Below are 13,362 nucleotides of genomic sequence, written 5' to 3'. Positions count from 1 at the left end.
GCAAAAAGTGTTGGAAATGCCCTGCATTGTTCCTGTTCCAAAGAAGGCAGGCGCCTCTACACCTGATGACTATAGACCAGTGGCACTTACGTCTCAGATCAAGAGGACCTTCGAGAGGCTGGTCGTGGATTATATGAGTCCTCTTGAGATAGACCACCTAGACCCAATGCAGTTTTCTTATTGGACTAAGAGGCTGGTTCTGGACAATACAAGTCCACTTATGGTAGACCACCTGCAGTTTGCCTATCAAAGACTGGAGTAGAGGGTGCAATTATCTAAGTAATCTATCGGCTCCACAAGGTTTATTCTCCGCTGGACAAGGCTAGCAGCACTGTGACAAGTATGCTTTTTTGAATTCCTTAGTGCCTTCAATACCATCCAGCCATCCCTGTTAAGGGGTAAGCTCAAGAGATATGCTGTTGGAATAGCCTAGTGGACATTGAACTCGATTGCCAGGTGCCTGGATAATTTGGACACACCAGAGTTTGTAAGACCAAGAACAGTCCTGCCACCTTTTCTCTTCACTCTATACACCTCAGACTATAACTACACCACCAGTTCATGACACTTGAAGAAATTCTCTTGATGATTCTGCACTTATAGGGTGCATCTGTAATATATAAGAGTCAGGTGGAAAATTTTGATTCTTGGTGCAGAAGGAATTGTCTGCAACTAAACACATCAGTAAAACCAAAGATTTGAGCTGCATTAAGTTTACCTTAGATGTTGGAGTTGGGAATGTCACACCGAGTTGATCACGTTCCAGTAAAATCAATATGGACGTGCCCAAGAAAATCTTTGTTCTACTTGCTTCATCACATGAACAAACTTAGACTTGCCAGACCAGGCCGGAGTTTCAGAGTTGGAAATCTGACATAAGGGGATGTTCCGGTTGAAAATTCTAACCTCTCACTTCAAATGAAACACAGCATTAGTTATTGACGTTCACTATACCAAGGTGCCTCCACACCCAGTCACTATTAAAGGAGAGGAGGTGGTGCATTGCTACAGATTCATGGGGGTCCACATCAACAACAGGCTGGACTGGTCTTATAACATGCAGGAACAACATAAGAAAAGGAAAAGTAGGCTTTTAAGAGACTGTGTTCCTTTAATGTTGGCAATGACATCCTTCCCATCTTCTGTAACACTGTGTTGGCCAGCTGCTTTTTTTTAACACTATTATGTACTGGACTGGGAACATTAATTCACGAGAGGTCCACAATATCAAACTATTTAAAAGTTTGGGACAGATGTGCTGGTACAGTGCATTGCCACACCCACCATACCATGAAGCAGCTCAGGATCTCAGATGGCAGCACAACACCCTCACACGAGACAGTCCAGTCACACCCTCCACAAATGAACATCTATGTGCCACAGCCAGGTTTTTTTGTGGACGTCTCTTGGCCTGGTCCTCAACAATAAGGATCCTACAAGCGGAATTAAGACTGGTGGAAATCACACAAGACCATAGTGCTGTATCCTATGCCCCCTTAATGCAGGTAATGTGCCTCATTCGGGACTTTGTGAGCAACTGCTCGTTTGAAACAAAGTCAAACCAGCTGTACTCAATGATTCTCTGAAGGGACACAGTACTGAAGTAGTCCAGTCTTCATCTCAAGTCATTACATAGCATCTGCATCTCACAACCATATAGCAACCAACGACAGGAAGCACCTGGATAGAAGAAGAATTTAAACTGTGGCTACAGAGAAGGATGGAAAAGATCAGTGGAATGGCTAAATTGCCTAATGAAAAAGTGCTGGTGAATAACAGAACACTTGAAACCGTGAGGAGTGGATGGGATGCAGACTAAGACAAGAGAAATTGATGAGAATTGTGCTGGAGGGTAAAATGATAGGAAAAATCAAGAGGAATACCAAGGCAGGGTATGTTCTATTATATGAAATACAGTAAATCATACCAAGAAATGAAAAGGAGGAGGATAGGACAGAATATAGTGAAGGGACTGGCAATCTAAAGACCCACGTTGTTATGCCAGATAACTATAGAAGCAGCAGCTCACTCATGAGGCACACTTTTGACCCCCTGGAGGGAGTGGGAAGAGAAGACAAAACTGAATGCCATTATGAACAATGCTGCACATTCTCTCTGCGAAACACTAACATGGAGAACTTTCAACTAATTCAACAGAACTTGACACCGGCTCCTTTATCACAACAGAAATGCACCTGCACGCTGCTTCACTGTGAATAGAACAGCCATGTCATCTTATAACATTTTGCTTCTGTAAAAAGCCAGATTTCCTCCCCGCACAAAAAGCAACGCCTATGGCACTTCTGCTTTACAATTGTAGCTTTTTTTGGAAGGGAAGCCAATTATGTTTCCTGTAAGTGAAAACCTGATGATCTACCCCCAAGCAAATCGCTTCCATCTCTGTACCCCATATTGCAACTGGCTACTTTCGCTCATGTGATGTTGTAATAATTCTATGCCATACCCAGTCCTTCCTTTAGGGGTAAGGTAACTGGACATACTAGAAGTGGTCCATTTTTACAGTAAACTAGAGAAAGGTGACTAAATGCACATGCAGTAATATGCTGTAGCCTATCCTGATAGATTCCTTCCAGGAGACAAGCAGCACTTTTCCAATATTTAGAAAATTAGTGCCTCACATTCTCCATAACTTTTGCTCCTGTGGCTACGAGTAAAAATCCTCATTTTGTCCACCACATAAGAGTCAGGAATGTCATTCAGTGGACTAGACCTGTGAAGTTTAAGGTCAACAACCTTCTTAAGTTCCGTCAACCCTCCAGCAGCCCAGCTGCCTCAAACTCTCCATTATTTCATTCTAATCAAATGGGGGTGAAGAGAGGGTACAGAGAGGATACATTAAAAAAAAAAAAAATGTAACCATGAAAAACATGGGACTGTAGCTGCAAGGAGACTAGAACTTGGTCCTATCTTTAATAAGTATCCAGCAGACCAAATATTAAAAAAGACTTGGCCTCACTCTTAACGTATAAGGCAGCCAACCGCTTGCTGCAGCTAAAGCAACAATGTTAAACAACCCCTAAGCCTGGTCAAGTGTGAACAATAATGAAATGGAGGTTGAGGGCTCTGCCTAGGAAACCTGTCAGTCACAGCTTATTCAGATTTTCTGGAACGCTCACTGCACAAACAGTATCACCATTTTCAAGATCCCCTTTACTTGCTCGGGAAGAAGTCAAATATTCATCCAAAAAAACAAAACCACCAAATACTTTATTTATATACAACAGTGAAAAATAAGACCAACAAACATGAAGACAGACAAAACGAAGACTGACAGAACTGCAAGGGAATATTACAGCAGACTCCACTAGAAATTGAAAGTGCCTGGAACATCTGCGGTCTGAAAGGCGTAACTGTCTCCAGTGCTGTCTGGCACCACATTTTGGTCCTCCTCTTCCTATGAAAGAAAAATCAGGATAAAACAGCATTTAAAAAAACAAACAAGATTAATACTAGAATCAGGTTTGCTACAATATTCTTTATTTAAAAATCATAAAGACCCATTATATATTTAATAGCTGGACCACTACATAAAAGTGCCATGCTTATGGTTTCCACACTCAAAAGATGGGGAATCAACTGTAAAAGTTAAAATGTATTGGAGCCTGCCCGTATGTTAAAATACCTGCACTGGGCAACATGCTCAAATGTTTTACTAAAATAAATCAAAACAGGCGGTTGCACTCAAGACATTAACATTTTTATGCATCAAGTATTTATCAGCTGGATGGACAGTGAGATATTCCACTACCTACCTCTGCAGAGAAGTACTTTTCAATAATATTAAATGCAGCATTGTAAACTACTTCATTGTCATGTGACTGGAGAGCTTCAATCTTGTCCAGTCCACCACACTCTTCAATCATGATGCACAGCTTGTCTACACAACCAATCTTCTCAGCAGCCTGTTAAGTATAAATTGAAAATAATTAAGTCTAGTCAAATTAAATGAGATATCCACACCTTTCACATCAGGTTACATACCAAAAAGATATTGGAGATTGCATCCAAAATAACCAAAATTGTTTTGCTGTCTTTTGTGGACAAAAGGCTCAAGAGTGGCTCAACAGCTCCGGCCTGCACAAGATACACCACCTGCTCCACAGTTCCACCACTGGTATAATTAGTTACAGCCCATACTGCCTCCTTCTGAGTCTTGTAATCACTCTAAATAAGAGATAGCGAGTTAAACAAGATATCCAGGAAGATTACAAAGTTGATACGAGAGAGTTTGTGCACTATGGGTAGCCATTAAAAATCTTGTAGCAGTAGTCACATATTTAGTGCAAGTCAAAAGATTAAAAGTTTTACGAACACCACCATAAAAGTAGAAACCTTTTCCAAGGTACATTACCTTCTGGAGGACTTCCACAAGAAGGGGCACCAATCCATTGTTGATCACCTCCTGAATCTGGGTGCTATTTCCAGCTGTAATGTTGGAGAGAGTCCATGCTGCCTCTTTTTGAATATTGCTTTTGGGATGGCGAAGCAGACACGCAAAGACAGCCAGCGCTCCTGCATCCAGCACACTCTGCGTCTGCTCGTCTGTTCCAGTGACTATGTTACCAATAGACCTTAGTGAAGGAGTCTAGAGAAGTGGGAAGATGACAAATAGTGTAAAATGTGCCAGTTGGAGTTTTTATATCTCAAAAAGAGTTCCCACCACCAACACTTACCACAATGGAGAGCTCTCTAGAACCCATCAGCTGCACCAGGCGAGGTACAATCCCAGTATGGACGACCACTTCAATCCGATCATTAGGGCCATCTGTAAGGTAAGAGATGGCCCAGCAAGTGTCTGCAAGAACTTCACGATCATCATGGTGTAGTAAGCGGACCAAGGTGGGAATGATCTGTTGAACTGCTGACAGGGGTGGTGAAGGGTTCTTATTGCGGCACAAATTGGAGAGCGTCCATGTGATATTTCGTAGATAACCAGACTGTAGAAGGAAAAACAGGGCTTAGCAGGACAACTATGATTTTTTTTTTTCTTGAATAAAAATAAGACTGCTACAGATCAATCTTGATCTAGCAGGAACCTACCGACAAGGCCGACAGTTCTGGGACAGCTAATAAGGCAAGGAGAGGCTCAATGGCGCCATGTTTGATGACTCTATCTCTGTAAGAAGATCCATCTCCTAAAATTGAATCAAAAGCAATCAATTGTATACACCTTAATTTCCATGTCTGCATTTTTACCCACAGCAACATTGAAAAAGATATATTAGAGATAAAAGGAGAATGGCTCCCTTCTCACCTGCAATGTTACCCAAGGCCCAGACAGCCTGCTCACTAATGTGGGCCTGAGGGGAAGACAGTAGGCTAATGAAAGCTGGGATAGCACCGCCGTCCACCACTGCTCTGGTCTGGTCAGAGCTGCCTGATGCGATGTTAGTAAGAGCCCAGGCTGCCTCAAACTGAATGGGACTGCAGTCAAATAGGCCCAAGAAGGAGACAAACTTGGGGATGAGGCCAGCATTGATGATGCTGTCAATTGGGGGGTGTTTTTCTCGGGATAACAGCTTCCTACAGGCACATAACACTCAATTACCGGAGCAGTACAACACAGTTTTTACAGAAATGGCAGCAAGTATAAGCAAATACCTGGCAGCCTGTGTGGCTTGTAGCTGCAGTTCTAAATTGTTGCCATTTACTCCACTCACAATCTCCTCCACTGTCCAGTGTCCTGCACCCTGTGAAGTACACAGCCTTAGAAGACCAAGCAAACTCTGGTGTGCATTGTGCATACTCAAAATAAGGATAGCTTTAAAGTGATGCACTTAATTTTTTATAAATGATCCATTTTTGCTAACAAAACATTCTACACCTTTTTTTCTAAATTGTTAGACTTAATGCAGTTTTTAAAAAGTAAACGGTACCGGACGGTTCTGATTCTTCTCTTGCAGTGGGGACGTTGCATCCACAAAGCTGCTCACGTTCCTCCTTTTGAATATCTGCTCCTCTTTCTTTGCTTTCCTCAGTTCCACATTTGTTTCAATGCGCCTCCTTCTCAGCTCCTAAATACATAAAATACAAGGTATTAAAGATCAAAGTAAATACTGAGCCATACAAATAATTAAAAAAACACAAACAAAAAAAACACACAAACAAAATCACACTTCTACCCCATTCATGCAAAAACACGGCCACCAAGGTTTGTGCTTGCTCATTTAAAACCAGAAAAAAAAAATCCACCATAGGTACTAAACCTAACTGGCGATTCATGTCAAAGTATACCTTACATAGTTTAATACCTCCACAAACTTAACACAAATTGGAAAAATTAAGTGTCCCAATTTTATATACTGCAAAGGGTTAATGCTGCTGATGAATGTCACTAGACTGCACAGCCTTGAACCCAAAAGGCGATGGACTTAACATTGGCAGGTTAATTTACACAGGAATTGGTACAACATACTCAACTGAAACACTACACACAAGCACTGCCAGAAATAAACGGGTTATAGCTTCGTGGTTTTAAAGGGCCTGGGAATGTTGCTCACTTATTGCTTTACAGCAATGAAAGCAGCAAAGTACTGTGTTTAGCAAAGAAAAAGTACCAAAAAAATTGTTTCAAAAGATGCTATATAAATGAATTTGACAAACTGCAATAAATACAATTTATAATGCCTTATTACATGGCTCTACAAAAAGACATTGCACTTTAATTTTTTCCTTAAAAGAGTATTCCGACAGGATCATGCAACACAGGCCAAGTTTAACATCGGCAGCTCATGCTGACCCAGTTTCTTATTTACATTATAGGGAGTGAAACTGAAGATGGTTAGGAGGAAAATATTACATCTCCAGTTGGAGCATTACAAGACCAGTAAAATTAACTGAACACTTATTTTTATGTTGAATTTCTAAAAGAGAAGCTTCACCAAAATGAGTACGAGTATCTAATTTAGCCATTTAGTTTACTTGTATTAATCATGTAATCCTTGTACAATACAGTTATAGTCATGACTGCTGCTTTTTTTAAATTAAGTACTATCATATAACCATTTTTTTTTTTTTTGAGCAACAAAAAGAGCCAAACATGTATTTCACCTTCTCATATATAAAAACTGAATGGTTTCATTCCCAGTCAACCTCAGAATATACAGTAGGTATTCATAAATCCTCAGTGTATATTGTGGTCAGGATGCTGGCCTGCTTAAAAAGGATAAAGTATTTTAGAAGGTAGAACCCTTCAGCTATGGGGCACTACAATTCTGGAATAACCTCACATACGGATATTAAAAGAAGTTGTTCAATGCTCTAGGTTTGCGGTTTTAGCATTTCTTACTCTTGGAAGAGCCACTGCATTGCTCTTTTGCTGTAGGGATTGGTTTAAGTTGAGCAGTACTAAGCCTCTTCCTTTTTCTCTTCAAGCTATTGTGTTGCCACTTTGCCTAGTTTGGAACTAATTGACTTTATCAGCAATAAGGGGATCTAAGCTCCCCACGGATTTGTACTCTGATAAATGACATTTTCCTGCACTGTGACCAATTTTGGTAAAACACCAGAACTAGGACAAGTTATTGGATATGAAAAAAAAAAATAAAATGTCTGCATAGGATAGTAGCCTACTACCACAATAAAAAATTTTTTTTAAAAACACACCCTTTGATGTGAGAAGACTTTTTGGAAAAGATTCCAACCAGTCTGAGAGGAGACCTTTGCCTTGGTATTTTTTCCAGTCATGCCCTTGTCTCAAATATTTTCAAACAAGACCACAGTCCTCTAGCACCGAGAAACAAGGAAGTCATACAAACTAACACCAAAAAATGACAATCAGTTACAAGGCAAATTAGTTACATGCATATCAATAGACTATGCTGAAACAGTTTACTTCAGCACAATCACAACTTACAATATCTCAAAGAATAACACCATCTGGTCTTCCTCCACCCAAATTACTGGAGAAAGAAGGATGTATCCAAGAAAGGTAATGTAGTACATCTTCAGGTGATAACATTAGACACCAAAGGAGATCTTGATATGCCATTCGTATTAAAACGTTAACAGTTTCCCATTAGAATAGCTTTTGCAAAGACAATTAAATCTCAAATAAAAACTACTTTTTCAAATGTTTGGCTTTAAAAGAGAGAAAAAATTCAACCGTGGGTAGTTATATGTTGCTTTGATGCATATGTAACAATTCCCATGAAAATAAAAATGTTTAAATTGCAGTTCTGCCGCTCACTTGGGATGCGGATGCAGATGTACAAAGAGGCTAGCGTGTAGCACAGGCCCAGGTGTTGGCGAGCAAAGCCCATCTGTCCGCCCATCCATTCATACCATTACATTACATTACATTCGGACCACCCAGCTAGAGTGATACACCACTAGTTAACAAAAGGTGGTGACACGATGCATACTTGGGGTGATGCTCAAATCAGCAGGACTTGCTTAGTTCAAATTAGGCTTGGGGTAAGGGAGAGAGACAGACACTATTCTGGCAGCAATGGGTGAAGAAAAAGAAGGGGGGGGGGGGAATATATCAGGAACCAGTCCTGGCGAGGGTGGCAGTCCATTGCACGCCCAAAAGGCCATATTACAATCTCAAGTTAACTTCATTTGACCCAATATATTTAATTTCAAATGAATTATTAAACTGGTCCAATTGATTGTATCGTCTGCTTATTGTACTCTGCAATTGTGCACATATAACAAGAAGTTAACGTTCTTGATTGATTGTACAATCAGTTGTGTTGCAATATCGTCCATAGAGCGATTTCCTGCTGAAGTACAATTTATACGCAAGTACTCAAAAGGACCAATTTTTAGGATGCAGGTCAAAACCTGAATACTTTAAACATTCTTGCCATGTCCGTGTGGATTTTGCCAAACTCCTTAGTGTTTCAGGCTGATATTTTAACCAAGTTTGGAGCTGTGAGTTAATGACACGGATACCCAATTGAAATATTTCACACAATGAATTTTCTGTGGTTAAAAACTACAAGAAAATGCTAAGTCAGTAAACAAGACATGAAGCAAAAATACTGCATTCACAAAAAGTTTGTATAAAACTTTTCAATTAAGGTTAAATAGACTAGATGTGAAGAGATGTATCAAGCAGAATAATGACAAAACTTGTGCATTTCTTAGGGTCTATATTAAAAACACACTCTAGCCCCCAGTGTGGATCACTGAAAATAGGCAACTTGTAAATTCTGCAGCAAGTTAAATAACATAATATGTAGTTATTTAAGCTGCATTGTTCTCATATAAGTAACTGAACTTAATAAGGGCAAATTACAACAAAAGTAAGCAAATACCTCAAGTATAAAATAACCAGTCCAAGTTGTGTCCATTTTTGACAATGTATTTAAATGATCAAAAAAAAAAAAATGACCTGTGAATTAATGGACACTTATTTCCAGGCCACTGGAAACATACCTCTAGTACAAGGACATGGAAAGGGGGATGCGCTCTATTATTGGGATGATAAAAGTGTTAGTATGGGGTGAAGTCCAGGTTAGCTCAAAGTCTGGCCAAGACATCGTGGCCTACAGGGGACTCATTTTATTAAATTGTTTTGGGTGGTGCATTTTTCAGAGAACAATTCCTGCCTTTACACCACTAATACTAGTATTACCTAGTAACCTAAAAAAAGTACCAAATTCAGTATATTCCTATATAAAATTTTCCAGTTAATCCATGTGTGGATTTGCTTGATGGCAGGTGGAATTCTCTCTTTAACCTAATTACTATCATCCATGATATCACTCATCCACTACTAAGTTGCACACACACAGCATTCCCTGACTGCTCTTGACACGGGTCTGTTAGACAGTTAGAATTCTGAACAGGAAGCATGGGAGGCAAGAGGAAAGAAGGGGGGTTGGGGGGGCTGGAGAGGATTTATCAGTTCTTTAGAAATGGCCAGTAGATTCCATTTTAGCTGGTACTAAAGCATAACAGGGTGAGAACACCCATTTTGAATGAAATATGCACTGCCCCGTCCATAGTTTTAAAAAACAACCCTCTAGACCATGTTTAGTCCATTCCAGGTCTACCAAATTTTTTTTGGATTGTTCTCCCCGTGTCCGCATGGGTTTCCTCCCACAGTCCAAAGACATGCAGGTTAGGTGGATCGGCCCTAGTGTGTGCTTGGTGTGTTTGTGTGTGTCCTGCGGTGGGTTGGCACCCTGCCCGGGATTGGTTCCTGCCTTGTGCCATGTGTTGGCTGGGATTGGCTCCAGCAGACCCCCGTGACCCTGAGTTTGGATTCAGCGGGTTGGAAAATGGATGGATGGATGAGTCAAGCTCCAAGATAAACCCACATTTAAAAAACACAACAAGTAACCTAGTAAGAATCAAGTTCAGCACAGTCCTATACATTTTCCTATTATGTGGTGTACACTGGCTTGTTGGCAGGCGCAGTTCATTAGGAACTGGTCTTACTTACACCAGGACCCATTTATGTGAACGGCACATACTGAAAGTCCAGGTTGCTCATGTACTCTGATGTCATCACTAGCTGTAGGCTTTCATTTGTATACAGTGTTTAGAATTCAGAAGGCCAAGATGCACTGGCCAACAAAACCATCTGCAATGTCTTACAGACAGGAAGATCTTGACTGGAAAACTATTTTGCTTACCCATTACTTGCACAGTATTAAGAAATGCCTTTTGAAAAATAAAAGAACTGACACACCGATACAAGATTAAACAAGTCTACACACTATATTATTAAATCATTTATGATCTGAAAGGGTCGTTAGACAATGATGCGATAAACACATCATGCAGATTATTGGACATTTGACAAGAGAGTCTACAAACTCGCAGGACACAAAACATCTCTCACACATGTACGGTACGTAAGTCACATAGGCTTATGTGGACCACACTATATAGGTCTTTAGTCTGCAGCAACCCTTACAAAATTTTAATTTATTGCATTTGGCCAGCTGCAGTCCATAGAATCTGGCCTCAAACTGCAGCTGGCCAAATGCAAGGGTTTCTTCTTATTAAACTGGATTGGGCAAGTACGAAGTGTTTAATGTCGATGGGCCTCAAAGGAGCTTTGCCAATAAGATGCTCCATTTGTCTCATTATATATATTATATATTACACAAGTTCTCACATCCCTGCTCTAGTATTTTTTCCAACCTTGTAGACACTCGCATACAGAATGGTTTAAAATAAAATTCAAGTTGCAGTTTTCCTTATGCGTATACTGCAACATTTTAAAACTTTTCAATTGCTTACAGCACAGGTTCTTACAGGCCTTAACCAAAGGACTTTAAGAAAATTGCTAGCATACTGGGACACAAGAGGAGGATCATCATCAAAATGGCATCCGAGGCATAAACAGACAAATAACAATGGCCATATAATAAACTGGTAAATGTTTCCTTTGACGCATACACAAGTGCTTGGTGCGAGCTTTAGTAAAGTGGAGATATATCAATTTTTGTGGTCTGCATGGATACATTGATCTTTGAAAATAACACATGAAATCAATTCATGGAACCACAAGGAACTATATTTTTTTTTAAATTTTTCAAACTTCACTGTTAACAGAATAATAGTTTAAATGATTCAACCTATCCAAATTTCCATCAACTGTCAGAGGAAAAGTAGCTCACTTATTTAAAAAAAAAAAAAATAAAGTTTGCACTATAGGTATTTTATACAGTGACAGGACAAATCTTCTTGATGAATAACTCGGCTAACAGTCCAGTTTGAAATGTGTAATGCCACCGAGTGACATCATGCTAAATGTCTACAGATATTTTCTGATGTGCTTACAGCTCTCAATGATCCTGTCCTCCACACTACCAGTACACTGAATATGTCGAACCATTTTAAAAACTGAGTTCACAAGAAGACATTCAACTTCATGCCAAATCTTCGCACCTCGGTTACAGATTTGCAATCAGTGCAAGGAGGCGCTGTTCAAGGCCACATACAACATACAGTATATATGTACCTCCAACTCTTTTCACTCGCCCGTCATAACATTCCGAAAATTGTGCCGCACCAGTTTCAATATTTCTCAGCCTTCCTTTTTTTTTTGGTAATAATAAATATGGGGGGACAAACTTGTCCGAACTCAAGGTGTATACAAATAAACGCAATTAAGCTTGCGTGGGGTAGCCAACGCAGGAAACTCCCGCACAACATCATGCCCCGTCAAATTCTTAGAGCAGCGTACAGTATTCCTTACAGTGCAATACACAAAATCTGTTCCGATTGTCATTGACGTAAACTAGCCGCAGTACCAACACGCAACATTCAGGACTCAACCAGCACTTACGATGCCGCCGATTTCAACATTGAAATGTTTAGTCTAGCGCGTATATTCTACACAAAGAGGCATGATGACCTTCGTACTATACATTTACTGTACATTTGAACTCCATGAAGCCAATTCATCAAAGCTACCTGAACGTTTAAGGATATGCGAGACATCAATCGGTTTCGATTTTTTAAAATCGAGCTGTAAAAGTTTTTTGAAAATGAAAGTGCCCTCTGTCAAATGTTATCTTGAATCGCCACTGCCATTTTACAAATTCACGAGGCAAGATACTTGGATTAAACAATTCATTACGATCCATCTAGAATAATGTGGAATGTAATCTTTCTGGGATCGAGCAACATGACACTTCTCTTTCCTTTTAAAACAAGGTTCAAAGCACGGCCATGTTTTCCTACGCTGAACCCCTCCCTGACGTCTACCAAGGTAAAACTCATTTACGACAAAGAACTCAAAACCTTTTCGGAAGATTTCAAGGTATGTTACACACACAGTGATCCCCTCGAACCCGAAACAACTATCACAGTACATTTTTTTATATAAATGATAGAACGTGAAAGCTGTAGGCCTCACCGATGCGTCTTTGCCTTTGTTTTTGAATTGGCCCAGACGAAAGTTGTTCTCGTTAGCAGCAGACATTGTTCGTACAGAAAGTCACCAGCAAACCTACAACTGAAAGAAAAAAAAATGAGCCGAACGTGAGACACCTCTGATATTATCCTGGCTTCTCTCTTCCATTTAAGCCATATTCAGCCCTCACCAACAGCACGTGAAGCCTTCGCAGTGTAATGCCGGTCTGCTACAGGAGGAGCAAAGCCTCCAATGCTTTAAGACCCACCACCACTCGAAGCACATTGGTTCGCTGAAAAATGCAGATACAACGTTATTGGTCGGTTCAAAAAAATCCGGGGACGCCAAGTGGCGAGGTTTGTCGCAGTAACCTGGCCGCTCTAGAATCTCGCGAGACGTGGACGATTTGAAAAAAGCATAGGCGGTGACAGCGCAATACAGCGTGGCTGACTGGCTGCTGTTCTGTTCGATTTCAAACATCGCGTCATTTACTGTGTGTCCGCTGCATTTCCTTGTAT

General features: G+C 40.3%; 1 protein-coding gene across 1 annotated transcript; it reads right to left on the bottom strand.

Moving 5' to 3' along the window:
• Positions 1–3,227: 3,227 nt before the first annotated feature.
• Positions 3,228–13,198, bottom strand: kpna2 (karyopherin alpha 2 (RAG cohort 1, importin alpha 1)). The gene is made up of 11 exons (XM_028818954.2): positions 13,035–13,198; positions 12,848–12,946; positions 5,898–6,035; positions 5,623–5,711; positions 5,276–5,544; positions 5,062–5,156; positions 4,695–4,958; positions 4,373–4,606; positions 4,003–4,185; positions 3,774–3,923; positions 3,228–3,415 (listed from the first exon to the last, which is right to left on the bottom strand). The coding sequence occupies exons 2-11, from the start codon at positions 12,911–12,913 to the stop codon at positions 3,326–3,328; spliced, it is 1,578 nt and encodes a 525-aa protein (XP_028674787.1). The 5' UTR covers positions 12,914–12,946; positions 13,035–13,198; the 3' UTR covers positions 3,228–3,325.
• Positions 13,199–13,362: the final 164 nt, after the last annotated feature.

The sequence above is a fragment of the Erpetoichthys calabaricus genome, chromosome 14, assembly GCF_900747795.2.
Source record: "Erpetoichthys calabaricus chromosome 14, fErpCal1.3, whole genome shotgun sequence".
In the NCBI taxonomy this organism is placed as follows: domain Eukaryota; kingdom Metazoa; phylum Chordata; class Cladistia; order Polypteriformes; family Polypteridae; genus Erpetoichthys; species Erpetoichthys calabaricus.
Note: the sequence above shows the minus strand (reverse complement) of the source record. Positions and strands in the feature narration are given on the sequence as shown.